The 23,330-nt window shown below is 44.6% G+C and overlaps 1 protein-coding gene across 2 annotated transcripts in view; it reads left to right on the top strand.

Annotated features, from left to right (window-relative positions):
- Window positions 1-694: 694 nt before the first annotated feature.
- ppp4r4 (protein phosphatase 4, regulatory subunit 4) overlaps window positions 695-23,330 on the top strand; it is a 33,933-nt gene continuing 11,297 nt past the window's right edge. The window contains exons 1-12 of one of the 2 annotated variants that reach the window (XM_012823962.3): window positions 695-1,818; window positions 3,259-3,332; window positions 12,840-12,942; window positions 13,080-13,227; window positions 13,627-13,700; window positions 13,902-14,008; window positions 14,311-14,418; window positions 17,296-17,417; window positions 17,947-18,069; window positions 18,356-18,519; window positions 22,365-22,484; window positions 22,846-22,923. In XM_012823962.3, coding sequence (XP_012679416.1) covers window positions 1,714-1,818; window positions 3,259-3,332; window positions 12,840-12,942; window positions 13,080-13,227; window positions 13,627-13,700; window positions 13,902-14,008; window positions 14,311-14,418; window positions 17,296-17,417; window positions 17,947-18,069; window positions 18,356-18,519; window positions 22,365-22,484; window positions 22,846-22,923 — 1,326 coding nt within the window. In that variant the 5' untranslated portion in view covers window positions 695-1,713. Of the gene's footprint in view, window positions 1,819-3,258; window positions 3,333-12,839; window positions 12,943-13,079; window positions 13,228-13,626; window positions 13,701-13,901; window positions 14,009-14,310; window positions 14,419-17,295; window positions 17,418-17,925; window positions 18,070-18,355; window positions 18,520-22,364; window positions 22,485-22,845; window positions 22,924-23,330 lie in introns of both variants that reach the window. The other variant, XM_012823961.3, reaches the window with a different exon arrangement.

The raw sequence follows: 23,330 nt of genomic DNA, 5'->3' as shown, positions 1-23,330 counted from the left end.
AGAAAACCAGGCGGTGAAAATGGTTTAGTGCGCAATACTGATACCCACAGATGCACTTACTTTTAGCATCAACTACAACTCCCTCTAAAATACCCAAGGCTTCTGCAATGACAGTTACCAAGGAAACAATCTTATCCAACCTGAGCCTTTTTGCTCAGTAAATGAGAGAAAAGAGAAAACCACGGGTTATATCTGTAGCTGAGATCCTGTGATCAGTGGAAGATCACTGCATGGCAGTTCCCATGTTGACTGTATGGTTCCTACTCTTCAAGAACCTTATGTCCAACTTGTCATTTAACCTGTGACATTATAGAGGCTAACCTTGTAGACCTTGGTGACTTAAGGTTCTTGAGGTCTATTCAAAACTAATCATAGAAATAATGTAACATGAAAGTTTATTTCTTCACTGTCATTTGTACACTGAAATGTAATCAACATGCTAATGCTTCATTCATTGACTGAAAAAGGCTACTAGGTTTTATTTCCGTTTGGTAAATCAATTATTGAACCAGATGTACACATGCTGTATATAGTCATCATCTAATAGACTACAACATAAGTCATCACTGAGAGACTGCAATAGGCTGACAACTGATCAGATCCCTCAACACAAAACAAATGGGCCTAAATGGGCGATACAGACGTAATTCCTAGTTTATTTCTGATGACGAACTTGGGGGCGGCATTTGTACTGTAGCATGTCGTCTCCATAGCAACCAGTGGAGTTGCTGCAGTGCGTTTGCGTGGTCTCTGAGTGTGCGTGGATTATATTATTAGAAAAGAGTAATTCACCTCGCCGTGGTTTTTAAAAAGTCTAGCAGAATATCAGGGGTGAATAATGTGTTTTGCATCACTTGTCAATTGTAGACAATCAGTTGTTTTCAGTCGATGAAGGATGTTATTTCGAGGCACGCATAGCCAATACCACGCTAACTCTATGGTTAGTAGCGACAACCTATGTGCCAGCTAGCCAAAGCGTTCAATTCGCTAACCAGCGCTGATGATAACCTGGAAGGGTCTGCAAGGCGGAATTGTCCCTTAGGCGACTAGGTAACGTTAGTTTGATTACTCTTCAGAGCACCTTGTAACGCAATGTAATTTGCCTGCATTTTTGGCTGGATCCCGTTTCCTTGTCATTTGCTCTGGACTATTGCTTCAGCTGAGGACATCATGCTGAAGAGTTTCAGTCAGTTCAAGAGACTGTAGAATAGCGTAAATAATAGCTATAAGGAGCTATAAAACAGACTTGGTCGGAACTAATATTCCATTAGCGCCGAATTCACCTGAGAAAGTAAGAGCAAATTGGTCAGCTCGCTCCAGCCAACTCTTCAAGAACAGGATATTCCAAGGATATTTCATCATTGCCACCTTAGATATTTATAAGTATTCAAGATCGAAGCAGCTGAAGTCAGTTTGGGGAATTCCAAGTGTTCTGCATTGTAGCTTTAAATTCACAACCAATCCCCCTTCCTCCCTCTTCATTGGAAACACGACGAGGTGTTGGGAATGTTTGGAGGCGCAGGGAACTCTCAGTGCTGCCCAATGAGTTCTGAAGCATCATCGTAGCTAACCTCCAAGAGAGATTTCGTGGGTGGATCAGCATTCTCTCAAATCAAAGGCATCACATCCCTCATTCACAAGTTGGAGTCATGATCACGACAGAGCTTTAACATTTACGAACACTCTTACTTAAGGGAGAACTACATAAAACAGATGTTCGTCAGCAAAATGACTTTGAACCAGTCCGGTCTGTTTGGACAGATAGATGATCTGCAAGACCTCACGTTCATCGAAAGACCAATACGGAGGAGTTTAAAGGTATTTATGACATAGTGCTTCATGTAGTTTGTTTGTTTAAATTGTGATTATGTCGACCATTCAGTTTAACACACTTTGCAGCCTAGACTAACTGGATGATAAGTCCTATATGATTTAGACCTTATACTAGTTCTACCCTCTAGTTATTGGAATTTACCAAATCTGTTGCATAAGCTCCGATGTGCAGTCATTTGTAGTCAAATGGCAGTCTACAGGTTACGATGATTAACCGACTCTACCACTTTTAATTGTTTAGTTAGTTTATTTGTTGTAGGTGGTGAAAATGTTCGCCTCCATGGCATACTGTGTGTTACTGACGCGATGCATCTTAACGTTACTTGAGGTGCACGCGAAGAGTTGCACTGTGATTCCGCCTAACCTGTGCGTTGCGAATAGACTGGTATGCACCGGGGGTTGCCCACTTTTCCTGCGTGACGCAGTTTCTGTCAGCTGCAAGCATCACCGGTTCTCCCCCACCCGCTCTCACGCCCCTTCACTGCGGAATGAGGAGGATTTCCACAGAATGCTCAGACCCCCCCCCCCTCCTCCCCGACTCCCACCTCCATCCCTGTCTCCCCCTCCCTTGCACGCACACACACAGAGTTACCACTATCCCCACTATCACTTTTCATTCATATAGTCTACCAGTCCACTTGCAGCTATTAACTAAGCACTGATTTTGTACTGTTAGCCTATGTAAATCAAGGTAATATCCTTTGTATCTCTCCACCAATGCTGTCTCCCTGCCTGCAGGAATAGGTGAGGAAGGGGTTACACTCTCTCTGGCTCTGGAGAGGTCCTGGTGCTGAATGCGGGGGATATAGGCTAGTGCCCACGCAATGGGGGGTGTTCTCTGCTCCTGTGTTTTTTACCTCCCCTTCTTCTTTTTGAATTTCATGTGGGGAGGATCCACAGTGAGGTGGTGAATAGAGAAGCTCTGAAGTAATAGACAGTGCATCCACCCACTCACACACACACACACACAGTCACAGCCCCCGGTCCCCCACGCACACTCCTCCTACGCGAATGGTTTGTCGTGCCGTGCTGCAACCCCCTCCTTCGTTTGGCTGAGTCATCGCCAAAGCCGCGATGGAATCTTGGCCAATTACTGCCCGATTCTCCGTCCCTCAGCCAAGCCCAGCCTCCAGCTAGCTGACATAGCTGCCTCCCTTTGAGGGTACGGTAGATAAGTTCACATTGCCAAGTCACTGAAAGGATGTTCTGTATGAATGAAATTCTGTGTGTTTGTTTGCACATGTCTGTTTATGTGCCTATGTGAATGTGTGTGTGTGTGAGGGAACATGTGTCTGCTTAATAGTATGTGTGTGTGTGTTTTGGTGCGTTTGATTACTTGGTACTCTGTAACGGTTTACTCTGTACATTTCAGGTTCTCTTGAAGTAACTCACAATTTTACGTCTTACCGCCGTCTCTTTTTGTAGAGTGCTGAGGAGATTGACAAGCTGACTGTGGATGAAGACTTAAATGACATTGAGCGAGCAGTTTACCTTCTCAGGTAGGCCCTTGTGGTGACAAACAAACACAGTATTGTAAAACATGTTAAAATCCAGTACGCAGTCAATCCATCGTCCAATGAGAAGTCAAACTTTCCCACGTGAAAAAAGAACAGTAAAACCTCCCAGAAAGCAGCAAAAACTCAACCATAGATCTCAGCAGAATGGCAACATGTCTGTTTGAAGATAAACCTCAGAGAGAAGTGTGCACTCAGTTGAAACAGAAGGTGGATCTTGATTGGCTCCTGTCACTGTTGTGGGCTCATTTGCTGAATATGTATGTCCATTATCTTACCTCTCTGAGGATTATGTAATGGACCTTGCAATTGGGTGTCTGCTAAAAGAGATGCCACCACTGCAACACTAAGTCACAGAATGACAGGCTGTCAGTCATCAGCTGGATGCTTCAAATGACAAAACAGCCCCGAGCATCTGGACTGTGTGCAATTCCACACTATCTTAACCAGGGTGCCCACTCCTTTTGCTATGATCTACCCTAGTCTCACAATACTGGAGATTACAAGATATGTCTTATAACAACAATGAGGGAGTTTGGTCTTAACGTGGGTTGTGAAGGCTGAGCCGAAAGTGGCTGGTCTGACACACAGAGAAAGCAGCAGCAGTGGTGAATGGTGTGTCAGGCAAGTTGCTGGTGGATCTTGGAAGGAAAGCCAGCCTTGTGTATGGCAGCCTTTGCTGCAATCCAATACTATAATTTCAGCAAATCGTGTGAAGATATAAAACTGTTGTCAGGAAGTGCTGATGTCACATTTTTCCCTGGAAGCCTTATGATCTACCTGCCTGCAGACTGTAGTCACATCCGTATCGAAATACACCGGATCTAGGGATCATACACAGTATAGCTTGTGTTAAGTGGGATAGATCTGGGGGGCAGGTACAGTAAATACTGCAAGGCAAGATTACTGAGGGCAGAACACAGCACACCAGTGGATCCTCATCTCTGATATCCCCCAGTCTCAGATCATGTTTGACTTTGTTTTGACATCCGTGTTGCACATTCGACACTTTGTAGGAAAATTTCCGCTTCAATGCCAGCCTGCGAGGGGAGTAAGTGTCTCGCTCACTGAAGCGTAGCGAGGCTGTGCCACCAGAGCCGACCGTCCTGTAACCGTTTCTCCCATGTCCCGTCATCGGGCGAGCCCTCGCGTATCTCCACGGGTACCAGCGCTGCGGGTGTCACCGCCACTGTATGCCCTCATGCATAATACAGGCCAACAGGTGGTGTTTGACTGATCCTCCATGCTTGCTCGCTAAAGTCAGTGACATTGTGTGGCACCCAGCGGGTGACCCTATCGTCATCCCTCACTGTGTGGGTACAGCTGGAACGTCAACACAGCCTGAGAGCGAGCATCCGATGGAAGATTTGGGCAGTCATTAAACTTGCATAGCTTAGCTCTGATTACTGCAGGGCGAGGTGGGGGCTGGGGTGTCCAGAGAATCTTTAGCACCTAATGGGTATTTTGTCAAACGTCCAGAATATCGCTTGAAAGGGTAAAGTTGGGCAGGTGAATTTCCCGGGCAGGTATTGGTTTGCAGGGCTAGAGAAAGTAAATAAAAGATGGACGAGTCATTTATGTTCAAGTAACCATACCCAGCTTGCGGCCAATGCCTAATAAAGTGGGCTCAAAGTTATGCACAGCCCTTGTGTGTAGTTGAGGGCTTGTTCTGTATGATTAACAGTCTGAAGCAGAGCCCCATATTTTATGTGTATGTATTGACTCAGAACTCCCTTATCTGCACAGAGGTCAAATATCACCTGGTAACCACTCTTCCAGTCACTGTCAGATGAAAGATAACCGCTGTAACGGTATTACAGGTAACTTTTGGCCAGGAAAAAAATCTGTCTAACCAGAAACAGAAAACAAAAATGGACAGTAGAACTGTTGCGGTTCGATTGAAGGGGTTTCAGATTTGAATTGGTCCTGTGCTTCCAGGCCTTCTTTTAACCCACAAACCAAGGCGGCTCTCCTTCCCTGGGCTAATTATGGGCCATACTCTTTCTTTTCCTCGACTCTCATGGGTGGCAAACTAGTTCCCGAGAACAATTTAATTGCCCCTGTCGGCTTTTCACTTCAAACAGTGAAAAGTGAGCTGCCAGGCAATCTGTGAGCTGACAGAGACAGGAGCTGGTGTGTGGAGTAGGCCTGTTATGGCACTGACAATGTGTGTGTGTGTGTGTGTGGGGGGCGTGCCTTTTTGACACTCTTTTTGATTCACCACCGCAGCTCTCCTCAACCCAACAAGGCAGCAATTTGTGATGCTTCCCTTTTTAGCGTGCACCGGTGCTAGACAGCCTACAGGGATTTTCATGAAATGTTCTTTCTGGAATGTTTAGAAACTTATGCATGAGTTGAACTGAGTGTCAGTCACTTGAAATACATAATTTATTTGCATTGACCTGAATATGTAAGCTATTGTCTTCAAAAATAGGTGTTATGGTAAAGCGGTATCTTATAGGTTGCCGTATTTGTATGTTTGATGTATGTAATGTAATCAACAGGTTCATTTCAGACATGATTTTGAGTAGCCTATGTAAGATAGTACGTAGGCTAAATTTAAGATATTCTGTGACCTGTGTTACCATGAATATTCCAATTTCATTTCAACATGGACAGCCCCAAGAAAATACAAATATCCTTGAAATAACACTTCAAGTAGCTTTTAGAGTGTATTTTTTCATCCCAGAGTGGCAAACAAGTTCATACAAGTTCAATAGGTTGTTCCAAATCAGTGGCAATCTTATCTTTTATCGTGTCTCTTTGACCCCACTGAACGGTATCAGACAGCCAACGGGCATGTTTTAGGGGGTTCGGGCATGTTTTCTCTCTCCTCGTGGTTGAACAGAGCATTCATCATGATACCTGTCATAATACGTTTCGGAGGTCAGCTCCATATCAGTCAACACGTTCTTTACAACGTTGATGTTCACCCAACTGCTATGGCCCTTATTGTTTGTGTGTGGTCATGCAAGTTATAAAGGCTGATATGCATGTGGCTGTTGTTGCTTGTCTAAGGAAGACCCTTCTCACCGTTAAAGTGGTTAGAGCTATTAAACCTCACTGTGCCATGGCATAAGGGAGATTCTTTTGTTGGCTTTCTTAGGCTATCTAGGCTATCTACTAGGCTATCTAGGCTCTTCATGACAGAGCAAGTTACTATTGAAATAGCTATAGGGTTTTGCTGGTGTGAAACTTCCCTGTGGTGGTAATTGGGGATGACCACTGCCCCACTCCTGTCTCCTTGGAGTGCCACTTCCAGGGTCCTTACTGAGGCTTGTACGTGGAGTTTACTACGGCAGTAATTGGTTCAGGAATACCTTCACTGTAGTAGACTTATTGCTATACAGTTTAATGTGAAAGTTATGTCTTTTCATTGAAATGAACTCTAATCTTGTCCAAACTGATTGTCTGAAACTTGAGAGCTGTTTGTTTACTGTAGTCTACTGTTTTTTGTTTTGGTGAACACTCAGCATTGTATATGATGCTAAGAGAGTAGTTTGTTGTTAGGTCCAACTGATACATGAATTAAACATTTAGGTAATCCTAACTTTTTGCATAATGCACAGTACAAGTCGCGGCATCAGAGAGTGAAGCGTTTTATAATACCTTTAATATTTGATTTGATATGAGAACAGTGTAGGCAGCACATCCACCGACTTAAATGGCCTGTTCATCTCTCATCACGTTTGATAGACGGCTCTGATACGAAAGCAGAATAGAAGCATCAGTCTTCTGAGAGTGTTAGCCCATGTCCAGAGGCAGGTGGAGGTCATTGGCGCCCAGCCAAGGTTAGCCTTACTGCAGTGCTGTGTCTCCCTGCCTCTGCTCCTCCAGTCTCAGCAGATTAAAACGTTTCTCATCTCATCCCTCCTCCCTCTGCTCCCGGTCTCTTCCATACCACTTCAGGGCCCAGCCCTGGCTCAGGAATTAAACTCCAGCTGGCTCAAAAGAAGCGGTCAAGGTTGCCTGTTGCATGGGCAGCATAGAAATGAGAGAATGGAGCCCGACGCTGTCTCCCTGAGCGTACGTCAGAAGGGGGCTCAGCGAGTGCGTCACAGTGGCTGAGTCACGCTGGTGACGCAGCATGTAGCGTGCCTGTATTGGTGTTAGTGTGTGTTGTGAGCAAGGGACAGAGAGCCAGGCATGCCGTTTGTGTGTATGTGTGTGAGGGAGCGAGACAGAGAGAGAGACAGAGTGTGTGTGTGTGTGTGTGTGTGTGTGTGTGTGTGTGTGTGTGTGTGTGTGTGTGAGAGAGAGAGAGAGAGGTACAGAAACTGCAGCAGTTCTGTCCATGCATATGCATGCTTTGTGAATTCACAAAGGACAGTGTGTGTGTGTGTGTGTGTGTGTGTGTGTGTGTGTGTGTGTGTGTGTGTGCGCGTGTGTGTGCGCGTGCGTGTGTGTGCGCGTGTGTGCGTGTGTGTGTGTGTGTGTGTGTGTGTCTGGAGAGAGCGCTGCCATGAGCTGACAGCTCCACATTCGAATGAGGCTGACCCAGACGTGATGGCAGGGGTGGGGTGGGGGGTGGGAGGGAAGGTAGGCTGAGCGATAACCAATTCTTCCCGCCAAGGCTGCCACTGCCAGGGGCTTTGCATGTCAAGCGACACAGTGATGAGCGAGATGCCCCTCGTCTGGCGTCATCGCTAACCCCTGGCTGGCCGTTCTGTTGTGTAACTCCCCTCCCTGCGTCACTTGCAAATCACAAAAGCCCTCTGGTTTCATTTTGCAGCCGTTTGGAAATGAGACAAATTCCGTTTAGCCGGCATCAGCTATTCCCTAGTTGCAGCGTACGAGTGTGCATCAGCTTGATAGGGTTGCTGCTGACTCAGTCTAATCTGGATGCATGCCCCGTGAATTGCTTTGCTTGCCCCCACGTCATCAGTCTACATGCTTAAAGCCTCCCTGGCTGTGGGTGAATAATAATGATGATGTGACATTATTTGTCACACCATTCAAATTATGATGGCTGATGCTGTCATTTTAGTGCAGCGTGATTCTCTTGTTTGTTGTGACTCCACGTTTGTGATTTGACATCATATTGAGGTTGTTTGGGGCAGATTGAATGATGCTGTGATAGTTTAACTGTGCATCAGTGGTGCATTCACATTCGTGTTAATGATAGTTTAACTGTGCGCTCATGGTGCATTCACATTCGTGTTAATGATAGTTTAACTGTGCGCTCATGGTGCATTCACATTCGTGTTAATGATAGTTTAACTGTGCGCTCATGGTGCATTCACATTTGTGTTAATGATAGTTTAACTGTGCATCAGTGGTGCATTCACATTCGTGTTAATGATAGTTTATCAATACTTTCAGTAGGGTAACATATGGACGGCTCCCAGCCTATTGAGACTGTTTGGAGTCAGCTGTAACCTGTTGGTCGATTCTGAACTCTATATCAATCAGATACTCGTCAAACAGGACAAGTGATTTACTTGGTAAACCTCAATTGGACTACAGGTGACTGTTAAGGACATTGATCAATTTAGAGCAACAAACCATGAAGGGTGTTTTAAAAAACAAAAACATCCTTTTTCTAATAAAAAAAATCCCAAGATCATTTGTCTACTAGGCCTATAGCATTGACCCATTTAAACCTCAGGTGATCAACAGATTAATCAACAGATAGTCTGGACCATGGCCATTAAGCCTACACCAACACAAATGCATCTATTAGACTAAAAAAACCAATATGATATAATTTAGACAATGTTGGCGAAATAATGCAGCAATTTGAAATTTCAGTTAGCAATTTAAAAGGATCCATCAGAATGGAGATGGTAACAATTGATCATAGACTAAGTTTCCATAGCAATGACTACCTTGCAGAAATTGTGCTACAGAGCCACCATAGGCCTAGGGTCCTGTTTATCCCCTAGCTGGTTGCTCAACTTCCTCTTCTCTCTCTCTCTCTCTTCCTCTTCTCTCCAACTCTTCAGTGATGATTTTTAAAATTATTTTTTCAAAGAAATGAATGGAATCAGATCGTCAATATCATCTTCAGCCTCTAACTGTCATAATATGGGTAATGTCTCCTCCACTGCTATTTTTCTGATAGGACTTTTGTGGTCAACACTTATGGCATCTCGTCTAATGTTGACCCCGTCTCGTGCGGAGTTCCACAGGGTTTGAGATTAGGTCCCCTTCTGTTTTCACTCTATTTACTGCCCCCTGGACAGATATTCAGGAAGCATGGGATTTCCTATCATTGCAATGCCAATGATACCCAGATATATTTCCCTCCTAAGTCTGGTCATGATCGTTTACAATCACTTTTTGACTTCTTAGATGAAATGAAGTTCTGGATGGGTAATAGTTTCCTAAAGCTTAAAGAAAACAAGGCAAAGGTCATTATCTAACAGACATTAGCACAGTGCTTGGTTCACTCGAACCATATCAAAAGCCTGTCATAAGGAGATTGAAAGAAAGTGGTCCACGCTTTCATACCTTACACACTGGATTACTGTAATGCACTGTTTTCAGCCAGACATCAATTCATAAACTGCAAGACTTTTAACAAGACATTTGATCACATCACACCTTTCAGTTACACTAAATTGGCTCCCAGTGAAATGTAAGATGGATTTTAAGGCTGTGAATGGTTTAGCTCCAGCCTACATTGCAACCTATGACCTCCGTCAAGGGCCCTAAGATCTTCTGATGAACTTTTACTGGTTTTACCTATCTAATTTTCAATCTAAGAGTGAACAGGCTTTTACTGTTGTTTGGTCCTAAATTATGGAATAGCCTAGACTTACTAAACTAAACTAGACTAAACACATACTTTTACACACATCCATTCCATGGATTTTAATTTGGAGCCCTTTTTTTAGTGCATTTGATTTCAGTCTAAGGTTGTTCTATGGTTTTGGTCAAGTCTACTCCTACTTCTAACTTGTTGGTCTTTTATTTTGTTTTACTCTATTAGGCTAGTGCTTACTTATCCTTTTTTACCGTTGTATTTAACTATTTATTTTCCACTTGATCTACATCACTTTTCATTTTTGCTCTTTTAATAGGTTTTTAGTCTTTTTGTTTTGTTATGTTGTCTTTTATTCCTTTTATTTGTTTTGGTTGTTTATGTCCTTTTATTCCCTTTAATTCTTGCCTGAATGTATTATCAATCTACTTTACCTCGACTGGAACGCACTTTGGTACAACTCCTGTTGTTTCTCAATGTGCTATACAAATAAGTAAAGTTGCCACTTTGCCAAGTGTGTCTTTGAGGCCTTTGATTGGTGAGGCCTTGGATTGTCCCCTGCCACTTGAGTTACAACCTTGTCTCTTTGCCTTCCATTAAAGTTTTTGGGGAAACCTTGTCCTTTCCATTATAAGCTGGCTACAAGACCAATACTTTCTCCCTGGCAATCAGAGCTTCATGGGAAGAGCCAAATGATAACTAATTGCAGTGTGGGCTTACCAACCTGCTGGCGCAACAACCCAAGTGCCAAGTTTCACTCCTCTTGGAGAGAACCAACCGAACACTCAGCATTCTCTGCCTCTTCCACCCGCTCCCCCTCCTCTCTCTCTAGGCTCTTTGGCTCTCTCTCTCTCTACTAACAACTCTCCCCCCACACACCACACACACTCACACACCACTGTGAGTCTGTCTCGCCTGTCCTGATTTCTCGTGGGAGCTTAAGGCGCACCTCAGGGAGGCTGGAGCAGTCTGACAGGGGAATTTCATGCGCTGGCATTAGCTGGCACGGCAGCTGTGATAGCGGCTCTAAATAGGCCTAGAGGTCTGAAGGGCTTTGTTTCCTTTTTTGGGAGTGTAGAGTGGCAGCGCTGAAAAAGAGTGGATGGAAAATGGAGAAAAAAAAGAAAGGAAAGTAAGATAGTTCAGAAGCACCTGGATTTGGCTTGTAACCCAAGTTGCCTCGTGGATACCTCATTCACCAGGCACTAGTCTAATTACCAATTCGCTTGTGAAGTGAGTCTTTTTACTTTCCGGCGTCCCTCCAGGAAATGCGGATCCCATTGAGCCTTCAGAGGCGGATCAAAGCGTCACCCCTCGGGAGTCCGATTACGTTACAGCGCCTCTCAGCACCTGGTCTTTAATTGATTAAGTCAACCTCTTCCGTGCAGGTAGCAGCTGTCTGGCGCATACATGTCTTCTCACTCAAGCGCTTCATAAACAGAACCATGGCCAAGGTGCGGGGCATTATTGACCATATTCAAGAGGAGCAACTGCCATGACCGTATTACCATCTTTCAGAATTCACTTGGCAAGCACCAGAGCTTCCTAGTTATTAAATAACCTTCTGCCAACAAAGGCCACATGAGGACAACACATCCCTGAAAAAGTAATGATACCTGTTTATATTTCATTATTTAGAGCAACACTGCAAAAGGATACAGATAAGACACGGAGCCATTTCTGAAACAACAGGAAGTTTCCCAGAGGTGAAAGGCAGGAAGGAAGGGATGAAACTAAAAATATTCTGTTTCAGTTGTTTTTGAAGCTGAACATCTGAAGCTCTATATGCAGAAGCTGATTTTTTTTTGTGCCGTGTCAGGTTACCTCAAAGTACCTAGTGGTAAGATGATAAGAGGATGGCGCGATAACCTGATAAGAAAAATGCTCTTTGTGACAATCATTGTATCCACTTCGTGAAACTGACCCACGTCAATTAAAAAAAATGGTCTGTAAATGAAGTCTTGATATTGTTAAAGTATCTGCTTTTAAATGCTGACACAGAACTGCTGCAGAGTTATTTCCACTGATGTGCTTTTACCTCAACGGTGATGAATTAGCATTTAGCATTAAGTTGATCAACTTTGGCTGACTGATAAGGAGTAATGAGCCAGGCGCTTTGTTAGTTGGCCAATAAACAAAACCCTTACAATTAGCAGTTGAGACAACCCATTGCAGCATGGTAGTGATGTGATACAGAAAAGAAACTGGAGGAAGAGAATTGGAGTATTGCACCTAAGGCAGAAATGTACTCTGTCTCTCAGCAAGGCCCGGTGGTCAGGTTCAGTCTCCACTCCAGGCCATGCAAGGGGAAAAAAGTAATTCACTTAGCTTGCAATCTGCTGTCCTCTCTCTCCACTTTAAGTGCCCTGAAAGCACACGCTCCAGGAGAAAAACTGGCTGTGCCACTAGGAACAGAATAATGTGTTCTCATTTGTAATCTCTATGAGGGGGATGTTCTTTCCAAATAGGCTGAGGTCCCCAGTTGATGCCTGTAGATAATTCCACAAAGTACCCTATATCTACAGCCTCTCCTTAGCCAGCAGTTTATTTGGCTAAGAAAGGGAAAAAAAACCTGTTTGCTCAATTCTTCTGTTGTTTTAAAACATCTCTTCTCTGTCTCTTGATGGTATCAATTTGATTTGCTCTGTTGATTGTGACTCATTGTTCTTTCTATCATATCTAATTCATCATTGAGCAAGGTGCTGTTTAGACAGTGTTGGTATGCTGTGTGCTTCATGGTGTTGTTTTCCGTCTCATGGTTGCTTGGTGCGGGTTCTTGTCCTCAGCTCGGGCCAGGATGTGCAGCGGGCCAGTGTGATCGTGAACCTGCCAATACTGGTGCGGCAGAACCCAGCAGAAACCTTCCGGAGGGTGGTGCCAAAAGTCAGGGTGAGACAAAAAACGTCCTCCTCCTGTGTCATCCCTCTTCTTCTCTCCCTTGCCTGTCATGGAAATGACCACCTGAACCACCTCTGAATGGGAAACCAATGACATCGTATGATACCCTCTTCCTATCCCCATAACAGGAAGTGCTCCATGTTGCTGGGGTGGAGATGCAACTCGCCGCAGCGAGTTCCTTTCTGACTATCCTCCAGGATGACATCGTCCTCATCCAGACTCACACCCACTCCATCTTACAGATTGTTCTCCTCAACCTGGACCATCGGGAGACAGGTGAGCTCAGATCACTCGTGTTCCAGCTCCATTGCTCAAACCTAGTTTTAAAGACCTCAGGCTCTCAGGTCCTTTGGAGGTTGGCAACCTTATATGAACTTGTGGCTCCAGACCGACTTTCTAGAACTGTTAACTGCCCAGCAACTTTCCCCACACTTGTCTTCAGTAATTGCTTTCTTTTCAGGGATCTGATGAGTTTAGACAGTGTCTGCACTTGTCTCCTTTTGTAACAGAGGTGGCATGCATTCAACGGTTGGAACACGGAACCTAGTAGCTGTTCCAGCTCAGTGCCACTGATAAAGTGGTAGTCTGGCAGCGTTTTGTGTTGTCCAGTCATTATTAGCATACTGCATTACAAGGGTACATGACATCAATCTGCTTTTTCATTTGTGCCTTCAGTGGTCAGCAATGCCTGGTTGGAGACTTTGCTTGCAGCTATTGACGCGTTACCAAAGGAGACCATCAGGCAAGAGGTAATGGCTTCTTCGCTTTTTAGAAAAAAAAATCTCAAACAAAAGTTTAGAAGATCCCCATTGGAACTCAGAATCTCAGAGTAATAATATAATGAAACTTTCTGTATTAAATCTATTTTTGTTCTTTGTAATTGTATGTGTTTGAACTGCTGGATGAATGCACATCTTCTATTTCTCACTGTCTGCTGGTTGATCGGACAGATTCTGAGTCCATTGGTGTCAAAGGCACAGCTGTCTCAATCGGTGCAGGCCCGCCTCGCCAGCTGTCGGATTCTGGGGAAGGTAGCGGGCAAATTTGACTCCTCTGTGTGAGTTCTCTGGAGTTATCCCTCAGTATTACACATCTAAACCAACCATACATTAGATAGATTGCACTGAAATTAAACTGTTCTGACGGGACCATTTAAAAGCATTTTATAAAGTGCATTGAAGGCAACTTCATTCTGGTTCTGAAGTAACCATAGATTGCATATGTACATATGCACATCTGCACATATGCACACACATACTGTATATCGAGTACATATAAAGCATCACACTGTAGTGCAATCTATCCCTCTTGTGTTTAAGTTGCTGTTTGAGTTTGTACGCTTTTGTTGTTTGGTTGTAGAGTGAAGAAGGACCTGCTGCCCCTGGTCAGGTCGCTGTGCCAGGATGTGGAGTATGAGGTGCGCTCCTGCATGTGCCGGCAGCTGGAGAACATCGCCAGGGGAATAGGGTAAAAAAAGAACAAGATATAGATAAAGAAAAGATGAAAACATCAGTACAAAATCATTCTGTCAGTGAACTGCAGCCTGTCAAACAGAGTTAGGCAGACCAAGACATGGTTGTTGTTGTTTTAAAAGCATTTCATTTCACAGGGGATAGTGCATATGGGTGCATCAGCGCTAATGTGCCATAGGTTATCAAAGGAGCTCATTTTCACCCTATGGGCAAGTTGTTATCTGTTTTTGTATTTGTCATGAACAGATAGTGTAATCAATGTGTAGACCTCTCAGCAGGCACATGGCCTTCAGTGAGCTGAGTTGTGCCCTGACTGTGACTGTGACTGTGTGCTACTGAGGTCCAGATGAGCCTGAGTTGTGCCCTGACTGTGACTGTGACTGTGTGCTACTGAGGTCCAGATGAGCTTGAGTTGTGCCCTGACTGTGACTGTGACTGTGTGCTACTGAGGTCCAGATGAGCTTGAGTTGTGCCCTGACTGTGACTGTGTGCTACTGAGGTCCAGATGAGCCTGAGTTGTGCCCTGACTGTGACTGTGACTGTGTGCTACTGAGGTCCAGATGAGCCTGAGTTGTGCCCTGACTGTGACTGTGACTGTGTGCTACTGAGGTCCAGATGAGCCTGAGTTGTGCCCTGACTGTGACTGTGACTGTGTGCTACTGCAGTACAGATGAGCCTGAGTGTGTGAGTGCAGTACAGATGAGACTGTGACTGTGACTGTGACTGTGTGCTACTGCAGTACAGATGAGCCTGCCACCCCCAACCCTCTACATGCAAACACACACCACCTCACAGCATCATCACAAACATGAGACAGAGACTGAGCCACATGTACAAACACACACACTCTCTCTCTCTCTCTCTCTCTCTCTCTCTCTCTCTCTCTCTCTCTCTCTCTCTCTCCTTCACCTGACAAGAATGCCAATAGGAGTGATGGCTCCACACTGGGCATATTAATGTATTCGCCTCAGGTAGCGTGGGGAGGAGATGGCAGGCTTGGCAAACACCAGCAGACAGGCCTCTGAAGCTCCAGTCAAAATGGAGTCTGCCGCTCTCTCTCTCTCCCAAGAAAAAGCCCTTTGGCTTGATGGGCTGCCATCCCCCCTGAGGCCAGTGTGTCCAAGCAAAGAGGAAGAGAGATGTGTCAGGCTGCACAATTCCCCAGTGGGTGAGATCCAAGCCTGACAAACAAAGTCGTGAAATAACCGCAGTTACAACCATGCTCAAGTCAAACGGACGGGTCACCTCAGCAATCCGTCAACCTGTGGGTCTTATTGTGTCCTTAAGTAGAAAAGATCTTAAGCCATTTGCTTCTACTCTGTTTGACACAGACCCAGGAAGCAAGGCTGTGCCGTTGTCCTTGCTGAATTATTCAAGGTTTTAATCTTCCACTTCTCTTTTCACTTCTCATGCTTGGGGTGTGTGTGTGTGTGTGTGTGTGTGTGTGTGTGTGTGTGTGGCAAATACCAACAGCCTCAATGTCTGTCCTCTGAACGGCAGAGTAAGCGTTCTGACTGGTACATTTAACTTGTCCGCTACAGATGGCCCAAATCCCCTGCTGACTGAAGCACGAGCATCACGAGTGCCAACTGACTTCACTAACGTGCTCTAAGACTATGCAGCTATGTGAACAGATTTCTGTGTTCAAAGAGACGTACCGTGAATTGTAGGTGTGCTTTATTGAGTGTTACTGCTCTCTGTGCAGCTTGATGAGGAAAGAAAGTGGATTCGTCTGTTAGACAGTGTGCTGGCATAGCAGGTATGATGAATAGGAAGTTCTTGTGATTTTTACGAAAGTCAACAAGGCCCTGACAACGACAGTATACTTTTCAAAATGTATGGGTGGAAAAAATGTACCCAGAATGGCCATTATACATCAGTCTTTCCTAAACATTAGCGCAGATTACAGAGCAAGGAAAGATGTTTCTCATCATCGATATGAGCGGTGGTGTGATGAAGTGAGTGCAGAGCGAATCATCCACAGTTGCATAGAAGTATGGATGCACTGACAAATTCCTTATTTACATATGCTTTGCATTCAACATGGCGCAGTCCCTGCCGACAAAAGTATACATTTAAAGAATGAGGAAAGAAATGTAGATGGGCTTTTGTTCGTTTAAAAACTCAACACATCAAATAAAATATGCTACAGCACGGCATGGCATGCATTATAATGAGGTGACCTCCATAATGAAATACTACTAATAAAAAAGGAATAAGTAAGATGTGTGGGGGCGACAGTGGTACAGGAGGTTAGAGAAGTCGTTTAGTAATCAGAAGGTTGCTAGTTCGATTCCCTGTCGAAGCGTCCTTGAGCAAGACACTGAACCCCTAATTGCTCCTGATGTGCAGTGTGCCATCGGTGTAGATGTAAAATGTATATACATCCTCGTAAGTCGCTTTGGATAAAAGCGTCTGCTAAATGACTAAATGTAAAATGTAATGTGTGTGTACAGTGCTGTGAAGTGAGTAAAGCTCACTCCCTGTCCCTGACCCCTTAAGAGACAGACGCTAGCACCCTTGGGTTTAAACCTTCTTGCTCGCACGCCTCCCATGCCCGAGGTTGTGAGGTTGGGTCCAGTGCGGGACTGTGCTTGTCTACAATATATTTTCCAGGCAAAAACATATGTTTGAGTATTTGTCAAACTTCAAACTAAAAGATCAGTTTACACTATTTTGATCGATAAAGAGACCACTGTGTTCTTTGTTGTTTTTAATCCTCCTTGGTAAGCAAACCTTTCACTTTGGTTCTCCCAGAATGGGGCCATGTTCCACCAGTTGAGGCATAAGGCACAAGCATTGGCTTGACCATCTGTAGACATCTGTTGGCATGTACCAGCCCATGATCCCTAACAGCTTCATTCTCCCTCAGGCTGGACCACACCAAAGCCGTGGTTCTACCTGAACTGGTGGAGCTCGCTCGGGACGAGGGAAGCACAGTGCGTCTGGCCGCCTTCGACACGATCATCAACCTCCTGGAGATGTTTGACAGTGGTGAGTGGCCTTTGTCTTTGCCAGAAACAGAACGGAAGGGATGCATTTCAGTTTTAGCCCACATGAATAACACAAGGTCAGTCAGAGAATGAGCGGGAACAATTGCCTGTATCCACATTTCTCTCCGTGGTAATCACCATTCTGCCTGTGGCCATAACTATTTATAAGCCCTCTCACAGAGTACTGTAGCAGCAGAGAGCAGGTTTAATGTTCAATTCACCTCAGAAAGCCTTTGATGCTCATGCACTGCCAACAGCCACTGACATAGTCTGGTTTTACTTTTCTTGTTTTGGGGCTGGTAGTTGAAAAACTGACCTCAGCTCAGTAGGGGGGGGGGGGTAAACATCTTGTCTTCAGTGAATGTGCTGTGAGTGTTTGAAAAACTGACCTCAGCTCAGTAGGGGGGGGGGGGGGGGGGGGTTGAACATCTTGTCTTCAGTGAATGTGCTGTGAGTGTTTGAAAGCCTGGTGATTTTCTCTGTGTTGTCTGGTCGCTCGTCTCTCACAGCCCTCTCCCCCTCGCCTGTAGATGACCGGACGCGCGTCATCTTCCCACTGGTCAAGACCTTCTGCGAGAAGTGCTTCAAGGCCGACGAGGCCGTCCTGGCCTCGCTCTCCTTCCAGTATGGGAAGCTGTGTCATGGGCTCTCAGGTGAGAAACCAGGGCAGTCCCGCTTTCCCTGCCAAAGTCTTCTCCCATAGTGCTTTTGCAATTGTGTGATTGAGTGAAACATCTCCAATAGTATTCCTCCATTACTGCCTGTTTGACATTGGTCAAAGCTCATGGACAGTTCATACATAGTTCCCAAACATCTTGTGCTTGGCTCCATTCATGCTTTTACTCATCATGTACTTTCTGCTGTACTTGGGGAAGAATCAGTTAATGACTCGTTCTGTCTGAATCTCTTTCCCTAACATTGCTCTCTTTTTCCTTCAAGCTTGTTTCACTGAGGAGCAGCACCTGTGGTTCCTGGAGTTCTACAAGAAGCTCTGCTTTCTCGGGCTGCAGCATGAGAATGGCCACTGTGAGAGCCAGGCTTACCAACTGGAGCTGGAGAATAAGTACGCCATGGTGCGCCGAAACTGCGCCTACAACTTTCCAGTGAGTCTGAGACATCTGTCAATCAGTAATCAATCAATCAGTCAATCAATCAATCAATGAATCTATCTATCTATCTATCTATCTGTCTATCTGTCTGTCTGTCTGTCTGTCTGTCTGTCTGTCTGTCTGTCTGTCTGTCTGTCTGTCTGTCAATTGCAACTATGCTGACATATGTATTCAGGAGCCAATTTAGGAATGACCTGAGGGAACGAAAGGATACATTCATGTTTGTTTCAGGTGAATTGACCCCATGATTGTTATTATGGGGACTATACTTTAGGCTGAACTACCAGAGTATGAGACTGACTCACACTGAGACGATTTATGACATTCATTTTCACCTTATGTTCACATGGTCGTGAGTCACTCAGTAATTAGAGTTCATAGCAAATATCACACTTCAAATGGGAGAAGTTTGCTTGAATCATACCAGCATTTGCTCACGCTATTATAAATGGCCATCAGCTGTTAGAAAACAAGACTGGTTGCAAACTGAATGGATGTAAACTGGGAACAGATGGTGTTTGCGACGGAGCATTGCAGGTTCTGGAACAAGAGGAAGCAGATAGAAGGACAGTCCAAGTCAATCTCCATGTTGGTGTGAATGCTACTGAACCAAAATTCCCTGCACAGTGATACAGGACCGTTTGGTTGAGAGTCAGCCAGCTGTCTTTAATGCCTCTTGGAGCCATACACAGTGTAGGTGAAATTGGTACCAGCCTCACATGGGAATACCAGACTATGTAGGTACCTTACCCTGTGAGTAGGCGCCGGGTGAAAGTGGGTGCAATTGTGTGTGAATTGTGATACCGTCTTCGCGAGGGCCACCAAGACACATTGGTGCTGTCCTTGCAATAGCAACAATATGTTGGTAATCTCACCCGATAGGACAGGCATCAACCATTCAACACAAAGGAAGATCAATTAAGTTGAACACCTAGGGGGCGCCACACAAAGTGTAGTGTCCTCCACGGTGGTCAAAATAAAGATAATCCACAAATCAGTCTCATAAAATATATCAGTCTCATCAAATATATTAATCTATCAATTTGGAACTCTGATTAATAATTAATTAAATAACTACAACGAAAGTTACCTTATTAATAGCAAGGTTGAAGGTCATTGGATTTCTGAATAGAAGAGGATGGCGGCATTCATTCTTGTGTAACATTAAATAGACCATCGTATATAATCAAAGTATTTATTTACACGATGATAAGAAAATAACACACAATATGTAATCTAGCTAAATGTAACTAACTAATGAATTGAAGGAGTATGTGTATGTGTAAGAGAGAGGGAGTGTGTGTGTGAGCTTGTGGGCTCGGGGTTGCGCTGTTAGAAGCGCGCCAGAAAGAATGTGAGTGTGTGTGTGTTCCTTTGTTCGATCACCGCAGTTCCGCGTGCGTGTGTGTGCACGTTCGAGAACATACATGTGATGTGGAAAAGGACGAGCCTATGTGCAGCGCGAAGTTCGAGTATTCCCTTCGCGTGTGTGGCTATGTGAAGGCCAATGTATATGTAATCGTGTGTGGTTGCGATGCCATGTTAGAAGAGGGAAATGGTTAGTGATGCATGCAAGACCCTATGTCTCTGAGGAGCAATCCTAACGATAACCCAGATGGTGTGGAGAAGCTAACTACCAACTAACCATGAAAATATATAAACAGTTATGTTTGGTAAACAAAACAGATTAAATACATGAACGATGGCATATGTAAACAGTCCTATGCGTAGCCAGGTTGTGAGTAAGCTACGATAGCTAAAGGCCCAGTTATCGGAGTTACCAGTCCTTTGTCAAAAGGGTCGTGCTGGCGGATCCGACGTTGATGGGGCAGAGAAGAGATGATGATGTCCGTAGATGGGGAAAGTTGTCCTTGCTGTAATGTCGTTTGTGTTACACTGCAGTTTAGGTCGGAGGATTCGAGCGCTCGTTCCGTTGCAGGTCTCCGCAATTTCGTGCTTTGTCTTGGTTTTCTCCCGTTGCAGAGTTACGTAGCAGGTCTCTGGTTAGCTGCCTGCGTCAAACTTACTTTGTCTAGGTAAGCGGTCAGTGGTTGGCTAACGAGAGATCTTAGGCAATTGTTTGCCGTAGACAAAAGTGAGAGTTTTGTCTATTCTCTTTTGTTGTGAGAGGACAAAGAGAGTAGGTCTACACCCTTGGAGGTGGACGAATGAGAGAGGTGCTCCAGGCGATGCTGGAGGTGAGAAGAAAAGCGTTTTCCTGGCAAAGCCAGCGGAGAGAGAGAGAGAAACAAATGTAGATAAGTGTTCAAACTCAGGGAGCATGGTTAAAGTTGCATCAGCTTACAGTGGGCTGAAGTTGTACGTAGGTTCCAGATTAAACCATACGCAAGGTTCTGATTAGAGTCAAACACAATGGACAGTGCTTGCTAATACTTGCCAAAAAAGGCTAACATGAACTTAAACTTCATGCTTCAGTGTAGCCACCAAACACAATACACCTCTGAACTCCTGGTCAAAAAAGAAGTGCTTTGAGTTTCTGAATGTTGGAAAGAGTTCAGAGGTAGTTCTGCTTCAACATTAGAAAGCAGAGCATTAGCCATGTTTTCACTCTCCTGTGGGTGAGTTAGTTGAATCTGGCAGCATGAACAAGGAAATTAGACCTGCAGACTCCTTTCAAGTGTTCCTGTGCTCGTATCTTGTTTTGTCAGTATATGTGTGTGTGTGTGTGTGTGTGTGTGTGTGTGTGTGTGTGTGTGTGTGTGTGTGTGTGTGTGTGTGTGTGTGTGTGTGTGTGTGTGTGTGTGTGTGTATGTGTGAGGGAAAGAAAGGTGTGCATTTGTGTTTGTCATTGTTATAAATAGAGCAGGGCTCTCAGCATATGCTAATGGATCCAGGGAACACTTTGAGACGAAGGCTGCATAAAGCTCCCGTAATGAGTCTCTTGCCCATGCCAGCACCGTGAGTTTGCTGCTTTTAAGGGTGACTGTGCATCTGTGGGATGCCAGACATGGTGACCACCAATTCTACCAGCTTTAGGTGCAACACATCTTACGATGGAACGATAGATTTGAATCTTATTATTATTATTGTTATTATTACTGCAGTCTGAAGTTATAACCCATTTTGGTATTAAAATCACTCAGAAGTGTTGAAAATTACAGTCCACTGTTTTAAATAATATGGCATGTCAGCAAGAGGGATGCTCAAGAAGATAATCCATAGTGTAAAAGTATGTACAAATGTCTCAGGCTATTTGGAACACTCTGAAATGCCAAGAAAGATGGCAAAAACAGGTAATAGGTGCTCAGGTCATTATACTCCAAAGATGATAGACTGCAACATGAGGAGATACAGGGCCCTACCATATGGACAGTTTGAGTACTACTTCATTGGAAGTGTTACTGGGCTAAGCAGTATCTTTTTAATCTGAAAAAAGCAGACCAATTAACAGTCCATCTTGCGATGGCCCAACAGCAATATGCAGTCACCATGGCAACCACAAGCCAAGCCAAGCCAAAGTTTACCTCATTCAAAATTCCTGCACTGGTTACCGACCAAACATTGGAATCTGTTTGATGTGGAAAAACAACAAGTGTTAACATTTAAGATGCCAAGGTTGTGGGAAGATCAGAGTATCTTGAGGCAAAAGATTTGTCAGCATGCCTCATTATTTGACATTTGTCATCCAAAATGTCAGGGAAGCTCCCCATACTCAGGCACTCCCCTTCCTCACACTTACCCAAAATGGCAAATAATTTTACCAAACTACAAAAAAAATGTTTCAAAGCATAATTAAGTCTTCCGTAGTCATGATAAAATGGTAATGTCACCATATTACTCACTCTACCTCTCTTTCTCCACCTCCTCTCTGTACACAGGCCATGATGCTGTTTGCAGACCCAAACCACTTCCTGTCTGAGCTGTACCGCACTTTCTCCAGCCTGTGTAACGACCCCGAGATCTCAGTGCGGCGGACTGCGGCAGAAGGGTTCCACGAGGTCAGGACCGCTTTTATGGGCGTGACTGTGCAACAGAATTGACAAAGCAGTGCGATGGACATACAATACAACAAAACCTGACATCTAATCCATACAAATACATGACATGAAGTCTCCATGCCTCTGCACCGCCAACATAACAGTTCTAACCACAGGTGGCTTTCTGACTGTGGAGAGGCACATTTCTGTTGCTAAAGTGCCTCTCTATTTATGTGTACTGTCACAGTCTCCCCTGTCCCTTGACCAAGCGCCTGGACCAGCAAGAACACAATAGTGCTGTTTGCTTCTTCATTTAACCCTCTGTTCTATCAGTATGGCATCAGACTGAGAGAACTGTGTTTCTCTTCCTGACTCCTGCCAGGTGGTCAAGCTGCTGGGTCCAAATGTCCACTACGTTCACAAGGAGCTGATGACTTTACTGCAGGATGATTCGTTAGAGGTGAGACCTTTGTCTTGGGTCTAAGTGGGTCGATGATCACGCTGTTAACTGAAGTTTGTCTTTGTGAGAGAGAGTGATTGTGTGTGTGTGTGTGTGTGTGTGTGTGTGTGTGTGTCTGAGAGAGACTGAAGAGAAGGCAACAGCTGCATGCCCTGAGGAAGCATGGTAAACATCAGTGAATTTTGTGTACTGAAAATGAAAGTGTGTGTGTGTGTGTGTGTATTTGTGTGTGTGTGTGTGTGTGTGTGTGTGTGTGTCTGTGTGTGTCTGTGTGTGTGTGTGTGTGTGTGTGTGTGTGTGTGTGTGTGTGCACACAAACAACATACTCATAACACAATCACTCTCTCACACACACACACACACACACACACACACACACAGTGTGTATGCCAGTGTGTGTGTGTATG

Source organism: Clupea harengus, chromosome 15 (assembly GCF_900700415.2).
Source record: "Clupea harengus chromosome 15, Ch_v2.0.2, whole genome shotgun sequence".
Classification (NCBI taxonomy): Eukaryota; Metazoa; Chordata; class Actinopteri; order Clupeiformes; family Clupeidae; genus Clupea; species Clupea harengus.
The sequence above is the reverse complement of the archived record's forward strand: the minus strand, read 5'-3'. Positions and strand labels throughout refer to the sequence as shown.